General features: G+C 38.7%; 1 protein-coding gene across 2 annotated transcripts in view; it reads left to right on the plus strand.

Annotated features, from left to right (window-relative positions):
* Positions 1-12,708, plus strand: part of MRPS14 (mitochondrial ribosomal protein S14) — a 50,032-nt gene that overhangs the window by 31,449 nt on the left and 5,875 nt on the right. For both annotated transcript variants that reach the window (XM_061183087.1, XM_061183089.1), the window contains exon 3: positions 4,782-4,853. In XM_061183087.1, coding sequence (XP_061039070.1) covers positions 4,782-4,817 — 36 coding nt within the window. In that variant the 3' untranslated portion in view covers positions 4,818-4,853. The remainder of the gene's footprint in view (positions 1-4,781; positions 4,854-12,708) is intronic.

The raw sequence follows: 12,708 nt of genomic DNA on the forward strand, positions 1-12,708 counted from the left end.
TGTGTGTATGTTAATTCCAAACTCCTAATTTATCCCTCTCTCCCCCCTTTCCCCTTTGGTAACTGTAAGTGGTTTTCTATGTCTGGGGGTCTATTTCTGTTTTGTATATAATTTCATTTGTATCTTTTTTTTTTTTTGAGATTCCACATATAAATGATATCATATGATATTTGTCTTTCTCTGTCTGACTTCACTTAGTATTATAAAGCGTAAGTCCATCCATGTTGCTGCAAATGGTATTATTCATTTTTTTTATGGCTGAGTAGTATTCCGTTGTGTGTGTGTGTGTGTGTGTGTGTGTGTGTGTATCACATCTTCTTTATCCATTCATCTCTCGGTGAACATTTAGGTTGCTTCCATGTCTTGGCTATTGTAAACAGTGCTGCTATAAACATAGGGGTGCATGTATCTCTTTGAATTATGGTTTTCTCTGGATATATTCCCAGGAGTGGGCTTGCAGGATCATATGGTAACACTATTTTTAGTTTTTAAGGAAACTCCATACTGTTCTCCATAGTGGCTGTAGCAGTTTACTTTGCCACCAACAGTGTGAGAGGGTTCCTTTTTCTCCACACCCTCTCTAGCACTTATTATTTGTAGACTTTTTGATGATGGCCATTCTGACTGGTGTGAGGTGATACCTCATGGTAGTTTTGATTTGCATTTCTCTATAATTAGCAATGTTGAGCATCTTTTCATGTGCCTTGTGGCCATCTGTATGTCTTCTTTAGAGAAATGTCTAGATCTTCTGCCCATTTTTTGATTGGGTTGTTTGTTATTTTACTATTGAGTTGTGTGAGCTGTTTGTATATTTTGGAGGTTAAACCCTTGTCAGTGGCATCATTTGCAAATATTTTCTCCCATTCTATAGGTTGTCTTTTCATTTGTTTATGGTTTCCTTTGCCATGCAAAGGATTTTAAGTTTAATTAGGTCCCATTTATTTATTTTTGTTTTTATTTCTATTACTGTAGCAGAGAGATACAAAAAGATACTGCTGCGATTTATGTCCGAGTGTTCTTCCTATGTTTTCCTCTAGAAGTTTTATAGTATCCAGTCTCACATTTAGGTCTTTAGTCCATTTTGAGTTTATTTTTGTGTGTGGTGTTCAGAGAATGTTCTAATTTCATTCTTTCACATGTAGCTGTCCGGTTTTCACAGCACCACGTATTGAAGAGACTGTCGTTTTTCCATTGTATATTCTTGCCTCCTTTGTCATAGATTAATTGACCATAGGTGCGTGGGTTTATTTCTGGGCTTTCTATCCTGTTCCATTGATCTATATTTCTGTTTTTGTGCCAGTACCATACTGTTTGGATGACTGTAACTTTGTAGTATAGTCTGAAGCCAGGGAGCCTGATTCCTCCATCTCAGTTCTTCATTCGCAAGATTGTTTTGTCTATTCGGGGCCCTTTTTGTTTCCACACAAATTTTAAAACTTTTTGGTCTAGTTCTGTGAAGAATGCTGTTCATAATTTGATAGGGATTGCATTGAATCTGAAGGTTGCCTTGGGTAGTATAGTCATTTTGACAATATTGATTCTTCCAACCCAAGACACAGTGTTTCCATCTGCTTGTGTCATCCTCAGTTTCTTTCATCAGTGTCTTACAGTTTTTGGGGTACAGGTCTTTTGCCTCCTTAGGTAGGTTTATTCCTAGGTATTTTATTCTTTTTGATGTGACAGTGATGGGATTGTTTCCTTAATTTCTCTTTTTGATGTTTCATTGTTAGTGTATAGAAATACAACATATTTATGTGTATTAATTTTGTATCCTGTGACTTTACCAGTTTCATTGATGAGTTCTAGTAGTTTTCTGGTGGCATCTTTAGGATTTTCTGTCTATGGTATCATGTCTTCTGCAAATAGTGACAGTTTTACTTCTTCTATTCCAGTTTGAATTCCTTTTATTTATTTTTCTTCTGATTGCCGTGGCTAGGACTTCTAGAACTATGTTGAATAAAAGTGGTGAGAGTGGACATCTTTGTCTTGTTCCTGATCTTAGAGGAAATGCTTTCAGCTCTTCATCATTGAGTATGCTATTAGCTGTGGTTTTGTCATATATGGCCTTTATTATGTTGAGGTTGGTTCCCTCTATGCCCACTTTCTGGAGAGTTTTTATCATAAATGGATGTTGAATTTTATCAAAAGCTTTTTCTGCATCTATTGAGATGATCATATGGTTTTTATTCTTCAGTGTGTTAATGTGGTGCATCACACTGATTGATTTGCAGATATTGAAAAATCCTTGCATCCGTGGGATAAATCCCACTTGATCATGGTATATGATCCTTTTAACCTATTGTTGGATTTGGTTTGCTAATATTTAGTTGAGGATTTTTGAATCTAAGTTCATCAGTGACATTGGCCTGTAATTTTCTTTTTTGTGTGTGGTTCCTTTGTCTAGTTTTGGTATCAGGGTGATGGTGGCCTCATACAATGAGTTCAGAAGTGTTCCTTCCTCTGAAATTATTTGGAATAGTTTCAGAAAGATAGATGTTAACTATTCTCTAAATGTTTGGTAGAATTCACCTGTGAAGCCATCTGGTCCTGGACTTCTGCTTATTCGGAGTTTTAAAATAATTGATTCAATTTCAGTGCTAGTAATATGACTACTCATATTTTCTGTATCTACCTGGTTTGGTCTTGGGAGATTGTACTTTTCTAAAAATTTGTCCATTTCTTCTAGGTTGTCCTTTTTATTGGCATTTTATAGCTGGCAGTGTCCGTTTTATAGTTGCTTATAGCAGTCTCTTATGGTCCTTTGTATTTCTGTGGGGTTGGTTGTAATTTCTCCTTTTTCATTTCTAATTTCATTGATTTGGACCCTCTTTTTTCGTGATGAGTCTAGCTAAGGGTTTATCAATTTTGTTTATCTTTTCAAAGAACCAGCTTTTAGTTTCATTGAGCTCTTCTATTGTTTTCTTCATCTCTATTTCATTTTTTCTGCTATGATCTTTATGATTTCTTTCCTTCTACTGACTTTGGGTTTTGCTCGTTCTTCTTTCTCTAGTTGCTTCAGGTGTAAGGTTAGGCTGTTTGAGATTTTTCTTGTTTCCTGAGGTAAGCTTGTATCACTATAAACTTCCCTCTTAGAACTGCTTTTACTGCCTCTCATGGGCTTTGGATCATCATGTTTCCATTTTCATTTGTCTCTAGGTATTTTCTGAATTCTTCGTCTCTTTGAATTCTTCATTGATCCATTGGTTTTTCAGTAGCATAGTCTTTAGCCTCCACGTGTTTGTGTTTTTACAGTGTTTTTCTTGTAGTTGATTTCTAATCTCATAGTGTTGTGGTTGGAAAAGATACTTGATATGATTTCAATTTTCTTAAATTTACCGAGGCCAAAAATGTGATCTACCCTGGAGAATGCTCCATGTGCAATTAAAAAGAATGTGTATCCTGCTGCTTTCAGACGGAATGCTATATAAATATTAATTAAGTCCATCTGGTCTAATGTGTCATTTAAGGCCTGTGTTTCCTTATTGATTTTCTGTCTAGGTGAGCTGTCCATTGATGTAAGTGGGGTGTTAAAGTCCCCCACTATTATTGTATTAGTCAGTTTCTCATTTTATGTCTGTTAACATTTGGCTTATATATCGAGGTGCTCCTATATTGGGTCATATATATTTACATTTCTTATATCTTCTTGGATTGATCCTTTGATCATTATGTAGTGTCCTTCTTTGTCTCTTATAACCTTTATTTTAAAGTCTATTTTGGGGACTTCCCTGGTGGTCCAGTGGTAAAGAACCTGCCTTCCAATGCAGGGGACACGGGTTCGATCCCTGGTCAGGAAACTAAGATCCCACATGGCGCGGGGCAGCTAAGCCCACATGGCACAATTACAGAGCCCACACGCCACAACTAGAGAGAGAAAACCCACACGCCACAACTAGAGAGAAGCCCACGCACCACAACGAAGAGACTGCACACCTCAACGAAAGATCCTGCATGCCACAACGAAGATCCCACGTGCTGCAACTCAGACCTGGTGCAGCCAAAAATAATAAATAACTTAATATATATTAAAAGAAGACTTCAGAGACAGACAATTGCAATGTAAAAAAGAATCAAAAATAATAATAAAGTCTATGTTGTCTGATATCAGTATTGCTCTTCCAGGTTTTAATTGATTTTCATTTGCATGGAATACATTTTCCATCCCCTCACTTTCATTCTGCATGTGTCTCGAGGTCTGAAGTGGGTCTCCTGTAAACAGCATACATACGCGTTTTCATTTTGTATCCATTCAGCCAGTCTGTGTCTTTTGGTTGGAGCATTTAATCCCTTTACATTTAAGGTAATTATCGATAAGTATGTTCTTACTGCCATTTTGTTAATTGTTTTGGATTTGTTTTCGTAGGTCTTTTTTCTTCCTTTTCTCTTTTGTTCTCTTCACTTGTGATTTGATGACTATCTTTAGTGTTGTGTTTGGATTCCTTTTTTGTTTGGGTTTTTTTTCTTGTATGTATATCTATTATAGATTTTTGGTTTTCAGTTACCATGAGGTTTTGATATAATGGTCTATATACATACATGATTGTTTTAAGTTGCTGAGTTCTTAATTTCAAATACATTTCAAATAACCTACATTTGTACTCTGCTTCTCTCATGATTACCTGTTTATATATCATATTTTTGTGTGGATAATTTCTTATCTTTACTGTATGTTTGCCTGTACTGGTGAGCTTTTCCATTTCATAATTTTCTTGTTTCTACTTGTGGCCTTTTCTTTTCCACCTAGAGAAGTTCCTTTAGCATTTGTTTTTGTTTTTTTATAGACTGACGTCCTAGAGGTCATGTCAGTGTTTACATAGCTTAATGACAGATTTTGCTCAGACACCTCAAATCTGGTAAGTTTTTTACCCTCTGATGGTGGGTCTGGTTGGATATGGGTTGGGGTGTTCATTTAGTGTTCAGCCAGTTATCAAGTCTGTCTTGGGTTTTTTTTTTTAATTTTTTAATTTTTTTTTTACACAGCAGGTTCTTATTAGTCATCAATTTTATACACATCAGTGTATACATGTCAATCCCAATCGCCCAATTCATCACACCACCACCCACCACCCCCCGCCACTTTCCCCCCTTGGTGTCCATACGTTTGTTCTCTACATCTATGTCTCAATTTCTGCCCTGCAAACCAGTTCATCTGTACCATTTTTCTAGGTTCCACATATATGCGTTAATATACGATATTTGTTTTTCTCTTTCTGACTTACTTCACTCTGTATGACAATCTCTAGATCCATCCACGTCTCAACAAATGACCCAATTTCGTTCATTTTTATGGCTGAGTAATATTCCATTGTATATATGTACCACATCTTCTTTATCCATTCGTCTGTCGATCAGCATTTAGGTTGCTTCCATGACCTGGCTATTGTAAATACTGCTGCAGTGAACATTGGGGTGCATGTGTCTTTTTGAATTATGGTTTTCTCTGGGTATATGCCCAGTAGTGGGATTGCTGAGTCATATGCTAAGTCTATTTTTAGTTTTTTAAGGAACCTCCATACTGTTCTCCATAGTGGCTGTATCAATTTACATTCCCACCAACAGTGCAAGAGGGTTCCCTTTTCTCCACACCCTCTCCAGCATTTGTTGTTTCTAGATTTTCTGATGATGCCCATTCTAACTGGTGTGAGGTGGTACCTCATTGTAGTTTTGATTTGCATTTCTCTAATAATTAGTGATGTTGAACAGCTTTTCATGTGCTTCTTGGCCATCTGTATGTCTTCTTTGGAGAAATGTCTATTTAGGTCTTCTGCCCATTTTTGGATTGGGTTGTTTGTTCTTTTAATATTGAGCTGCATGAGCTGTTTATATATTTTGGAGATTAATCCTTTGTCCGTTGATTCGTTTGCAAATATTTTCTCCCATTCTGAGGGTTGTCTTTTCATGTTGTTTATGGTTTCCTTTGCTGTGCAAAAGCTTTGAAGTTTCATTAGGTCCCACTTGTTTATTTTTGTTTTTATTTCCATTACTCTAGGAGGTGGATCAAAAAAGATCTTGCTGTGATTTATGTCAAAGAGTGTTCTGCCTATGTTTTCCTCTAAGAGTTTTATAGTGTCCAATGTTACATTTAGGTCTCTAATCCATTTTGAGTTTATTTTTGTGTATGGTGTTAGGGAGTATTCTAATTTCATTCTTTTACATGTAGCTGTCCAGTTTTTCCAGCACCACTTATTGAAGAGACTGTCTTTTCTCCACTGTATATCTTTGCCTCCTTTGTCATATATTAGTTGACCATAGGTGCATGGGTTTATCTCTGGGCTTTCTGTCTTGTTCCATCGATCTATGTTTCTGTTTTTGTGCCAGTACCATATTGTGTTGATTACTGTAGCTTTGTAGTATAGTCTGAAGTCAGGGAGTCTGATTCCTCCAGCTCCGTTTTTTCCCCCTCAAGACTGCTTTGGCTCTTCAGGGTCTTTTGTGTCTCCATACAAATTTTAAGATTTTTTGTTCTAGTTCTGTAAAAAATGCCATTGGTAATTTGATAGGGATTGCATTGAATCTGTAGATTGCTTTGGGTAGTATAGTCATTTTCACAATATTGATTCTTCCAGTCCAAGAACATGGTATATCTCTCCATCTGTTGGTATCATCTTTAATTTCTTTCATCAGTGTCTTATAGTTTTCTGCATACAGGTCTTTTGTCTCCCTAGGTAGGTTTATTCCTAGGTATTTTATTCTTTTTGCTGCAATGGTAAAGGGGAGTATTTCCTTAATTTCTCTTTCAGATTTTTCATCATTAGTGTATAGGAATGCAAGAGATTTCTGTGCATTAATTTTGTATCCTGCAACTTTACCAAATTCATTGATTAGCTCTAGTAGTTTTCTGGTGGCATCTTTAGGATTCTCTAGGTATAGTATCCTGTCATCTGCAAACAGTGACAGTTTTACTTCTTTTCCAATTTGTATTCCTTTTATTTCTTTTTCTTCTCTGATTGCCATGGCTAGGACTTCCAAAACTATGTTGAATAATAGTGGTGAGAGTGGACATCCTTGTCTTGTTCCTGATCTTAGAGGAAATGCTTTCAGTTTTTCACCATTGAGAATGATGTTTGCTGTGGGTTTGTCATATATGGCCTTTATTATATTGAGGTAGGTTCCCTCTATGCCCACTTTCTGGAGAGTTTTTATCATAAATGGGTGTTGAATTTTGTCAAAAGCTTTTTCTGCATCTATTGAGATGATCATATGGTTTTTATTCTTCAATTTGTTAATATGGTTTATCACATTGATTGATTTGCGTATATTGAAGAATTCTTGCATCCCTGGGATAAATCCCACTTGATCGTGGTGTATGATCCTTTTAATGTGCTGTTGGATTCTGTTTGCAAGTGTTTTGTTGAGGATTTTTGCATCTATATACATCAGTGATATCAGTCTGTAATTTTCTTTTTTTGTAGTATCTTTGTCTGGTTTTGGTATCAGGGTGATGGTGGCCTCATAGGATGAGTTTGGGAGTGTTCCTTCCTCTGCAATTTTTTGGAAGAGTTTGAGAAGAATGGGTGTTAGCTCTTCTCTAAATGTTTGATAGAATTCACCTGTGAAGCCATCTGGTCCTGGACTTTTGTTTGTAGGAAGATTTTTAATCACAGTTTCAATTTCATTACTTGTGATTGGTCTGTTCATATTTTCTGTTTCTTCCTGGTTCAGTCTTGGAAGGTTATACCTTTCTAAGAATTTGTCCATTTCTTCCAGGTTGTCCATTTTATTGGCATAGAGTTGCTTTTAGTAGTCTCTTAGGATGCTTTGTATTTCTGCGGTGTCTGTTGTAACTTCTCCTTTTTCATTTCTAATTTTATTGATTTGAGTCCTCTCCCTCTTTTTCTTGATGAGTCTGGCTAATGGTTTATCAATTTTGTTTATCTTCTCTAAGAACCAGCTTTTAGTTTTATTGATCTTTGCTATTGTTTTCTTTGTTTGTATTTCATTTATTTCTGCTCTGATCTTTATGATTTCTTTCCTTCTGCTAACTTTGGGTTCTGTTTGTTCTTTCTCTAGTTCCTTCAGGTGTAAGGCTAGATTGTTTATTTGAGATTTTTCTTGTTTCTTGAGGTAGGCTTGTATAGCTATAAACTTCCCTCTTAGAATTGCTTTTGCTGCATCCCATAGGTTTTGGATCGTCATGTTTTCATTGTCATTTTTCTCTAGGTATTTTTTGATTTCCTCTGATTTCTTCAGTGATCTCTTGGTTATTTAGTAACGTATTGTTTAGCTTCCATGCGTTTGTGTTTTTTACGTTTTTTTCCCTGTAATTCATTTCTAATCTCATAGCGTTGTGGTCAGAAAAGATGCTTGATATGATTTCAATTTTCTTAAATTTACTGAGGCTTGATTTGTGACCCAAGATGTGATCTATCCTGGAGAATGTTCCGTGTGCACTTGAGAAGAAAGTGTAATCTGCTGTCTTTGGATGGAATGTCCTATAAATATCAATTAAATCTATCTGGTCTATTGTGTCATTTAAAGCTTCTGTTTCCTTATTTATTTTCATTTTGGATGATCTGTCCATTGGTGTAAGTGAGGTGTTAAAGTCCCCCACTATTATTGTGTCACTGTCAATTTCCTCTTTTATAGCTGTTAGCAGTTGCCTTATGTATTGAGGTGCTCCTGTGTTGGATGCATATATATTTATAATTGTTATATCTTCTTCTTGGATTGATCCCTTGATCATTATGTAGTGTCCTTCCTTGTCTCTTGTAACATTCTTTATTTTAAAGTCTATTTTATCTGATATGAGTTTTGCTACTCCAGCTTTCTTTTGGTTTCCATTTGCATGGAATATCTTTTTCCATCCCCTCACTTTCAGTCTGTATGTGTCCCTAGGTCTGAAGTGGGTCTCTTGTAGACAGCATATATATGTGTCTTGTTTTTGTATCCATTCAGCAAGCCTGTGTCTTTTGGTTGGAGCATTTAATCCATTCACGTTTAAGGTAATTATCAATATGTATGTTCCTATGACCATTTTCTTAATTGTTTTGGGTTTGTTTTTGTAGGTCCTTTTCTTTTGTTTCCCACTTAGAGATGTTCCTTTAGCATTTGTTGTAGAGCTGGTTTGGTGTTGCTGAATTCTCTTAGCTTTTGCTTGTCTGTAAAGCTTTTGATTTCTCCATCGAATCTGAATGAGATCTGAATGAGATCCTTGCCGGGTAGTGTAATCTTGGTTGTAGGTTCTTCCCTTTCATCACTTTAAGTATATCATGCCACTCCCTTCTGGCTTGTAGAGTTTCTGCTGAGAAATCAGCTGTTAACCTTATGGGAGTTCCCTTATATGTTATTTGTAATTTTTCCCTTGCTGCTTTCAGTAATTTTTCTTTGTCTTTAATTTTTGCCAATTTGATTACTATGTGTCTTGGCGTGTTTCTCCTTAGGTTTATCCTGTATGGGACTCTCTGCACTTCCTGGACTTGAGTGGCTATATCCTTTCCCATGTTAGGGAAGTTTTTGACTCTAATCTCTTCAAATATTTTCTCTGGTACTTTCTCTCTCTCTTCTCATTCTGGGACCCCTATAATGCAAATGTTGTTGCGTTTAATGTCGTCCCAGAGGTCTCTGAGACTGTCCTCAGTTCTTTTCATTCTTTTTTCTTTAGTCTGTTCCGCAGCAGTGAATTCCACCATTCTGTCTTCCAGGTCACTTATCCGTTCTTCTGCCTCAGTTATTCTGCTATTGATTCCTTGTAGTGTAGTTTTTATTTCAGTTATTGTATCGTTCATCTCTGATTGTTTGTTCTTTAATCTTCTAGGTCTTTGTTAAACATTTCTTGCATGTTCTCGATCTTTGCCTCCATTCTTTTTCTGAGGTCCTGGATCATCTTCACTATCATTATTCTGAATTCTTTTTCTGGAAGGTTGCCTATCTCCACTTCATTTAGTTGTTTTTCTGGGGTTTTAGCTTGTTCCTTCATCTGGTACATAGCCCTCTGCCTTTTCATCTTGTCTCTCTTTCTGTGAATGTGGTTTTTGTTCCACAGGGTGCAGGATTGTAGTTCTTCTTGCTTGTGCTGTCTGCCCTCTGGTGGGTGAGGCTATCTAAGAGGCTTGTGGAAGTTTCCTGATGGGAGGGACTGGTGGTGGGTAGAGCTGGCTGTTGCTCTGGTGGACAGAGCTCAGTAAAACTTTAATCTGCTTGACTGCTGATGGGTGGGGCTGGGTTCCCTCCCTGTTGGTTGTCTGGCCTTAGGCAACCCAACACTGGAGCCTACCTGGGCTCTTTGGTGGGGCTAATGGCGGACTCTGGGAGGGCTCACACCAAGGAGTACTTCCCGGAACTTCTGCTGCTGGTGTCCTTGTCCCCATGGTGAGCTACAGCCACCCCCCACCTCTGCAGGAGATCCTCCAACACTCGCAGGTATGTCTGGTTCAGTCTTCCCTGGGGTTACTGCTCCTTCCCCTGGGTCCGGATGCGCACACTACTTTGTGTGTACCCTCCAAGAGTGGAGTCTCTGTTTCTCCCAGTCCTGTCGAAGTCCTGCAATCAAATCCCACTAGCCTTCAAAGTCTTATCCTCTAGGTATTCCTCCTCCCGTTGCCGGACCCCCTGGTTGGGAAGCCTGACGTGGGGCTCAGAACCTTCACTCCAGTGGGTGGACTTCTGTGGTATAAGTGTTCTCCAGTCTGTGAGTCATCCACCCAGCAGTTATGGGATTTGATTTTACTGTGATTGCGCCCCTCCTACCGTCTCATTGTGGCTTCTCCTTTGTCTTTGGATGTGGGGTATCTTTTTTGGTGAGTTCCAGTGTCCTCCTGTCAATGATTGTCCGGCAGTTAGTTGTGATTCTGGTGTTCTCGCAAGAGGGAGTGATAGCACGTCCTTCTACTCTGACATCTTGTATGGAAGTCTCTCCTTTAGTATTTGTTATGGAGCTGGTTTTGTGGTGCCGAATTCTCTTAGCTTTTGCTTGTCTGTAAAGCTTTTAATTTCTCCATCAAATCTGAATGAGAGCCTTGCTGGGTAGAGTATTCTTGGTTGTAGGTTTTTCCCTTTCATTACTTTAAATATATTGTGTCACTCCCTTCTGGCCTGCAGAGTTTCTTATGAAACATCAGCTGATAACCGTATGGTAATTCCCATGTATGTTATTTGTTGCTTTCCCTTGTTGCTTTTAATATTTTTTCTTTATCTTTCATTTTTGTCAATGATTCTTATGTGTCTCAGCTTGTTCCTCCTTGGGTTAATCCTGTGTGGGACTCTCTGTGCTTCCTGGACTTGGGTGGCTGTTTCGTTTCCCATGTTAGAGACATTTTCACCTATTATCTCTTCAAATATCTTCTCACGCCCTTTCTCTCTCTCTTCTCCTTCTGGGACCCCTATAATGCAAATGTTGGTGTGTTTGACCTTGTCCCAGAGGTCTCAAACTTTCCTGATTTCTTTTCATTCTTTTTTTACTTTATTCTGTTCTATGGCAATGATTTCCACCACTCTGTCTTCCAGATCACTTATCCATTATTCTGCCTTATTTATTTCTGCTATTGAGTCTTTCTGGTGTTTTTTTCATTTAACTTACTGTGTTCTTGAACTCTTTGGCTGTCCTTTATATTTTCTCTTTGTTAAAAACTTCTTGTAACTTCTTGCTCTGGATATTCATTCTTTTCTTGAGTTCCTGGATCATCTTTATAATCATTACTCTGAACTCTTTCTTGGGTAGGTTGCCTATCTCCACGTCACTTAGTTGTTCTTGTGGGGTTTTGTCTTGTTCCTTCGTCTGGAACATATTCCTCTGCCATCTCATTGTCTAAATTTCTATTTGTACTTTTATGTATATGGAAGGTTATTTATGTTTCTTGACCTTGGAGAGGTGGTCCTCTATAGGGGATGTCCTATGCGTCCCAGTAGTACACTCCCTTCTCTAGCCCTCCCACCCAAGGGCCAGAGACCAGCTGTTCCCAGGGTAGCTTCTGAACTGCTTTTGCAGACTCGGTTCTACAGGTTGCTGGATAGTAGTTTTCTTGTTTCTGGTGTCTACCCGCTGGTGGGTGGAGCTGGATCTTTGCCCCTGGTGGGCATGGCCATGTCAAGGGGCATGTTTAGAGGTGGCTGTGGGCTCTGGAAGTCTTTAGGCAGCCTGTGCTGATGGGTGGGGCTGTGTTCCTGCCCTGTTGGTTGTTCGGCCTGAGGCCTTCCAGGATCCTACAGGCTGTTGGGTGGGGCCAGGTCTTGGTGCCAAATGGTGGCCTCCAGAAGAGCTCACGCTGATGAATATTCCCCAGTACTTCCGCCACCAGTGTCCTTGTCCCCACAGTGAGCCCCAGCTGTCCCTGCCTCCCCTGGAGACCTTGCAAGACCAGCAGGTAGGTCTGGCCCAGCCTCCTATGAAGTCACTGTTTTTGCCCTGGATCCCAGTGAGCACAAGACCTTGTGTGTGCCCTCCAAGTGTGGAGTCTCTTTTTTCCCCATTCCTGTGGAGTTCCTGCATTTGAACCCCGCTGACCTTCAAAGCCAGATGCTCTGGAGGCTCCTCCCTATTTCAGACCCCCATATGGGGGAGCCTGACGTGAGACTTAGAACTCTCCTATTAGAGAACTTCTGTGATGTAATTTTTCTCCAGTTTGTGGGTCACCTGTCCCAGGGGTATGGGATTTGATTATATTGCAGGTGTGCCCCTTTTACCATCTCATTGAGTTTCTTCTTTATGTCTTTGGATATAGAATATCTTTTTTGTTAGGTTCCAGTCTTTTTTATCAATGGTTGTTCAGCAGT

Source organism: Eubalaena glacialis, chromosome 3, assembly GCF_028564815.1.
Source record: "Eubalaena glacialis isolate mEubGla1 chromosome 3, mEubGla1.1.hap2.+ XY, whole genome shotgun sequence".
NCBI classification, from domain to species: Eukaryota; Metazoa; Chordata; class Mammalia; order Artiodactyla; family Balaenidae; genus Eubalaena; species Eubalaena glacialis.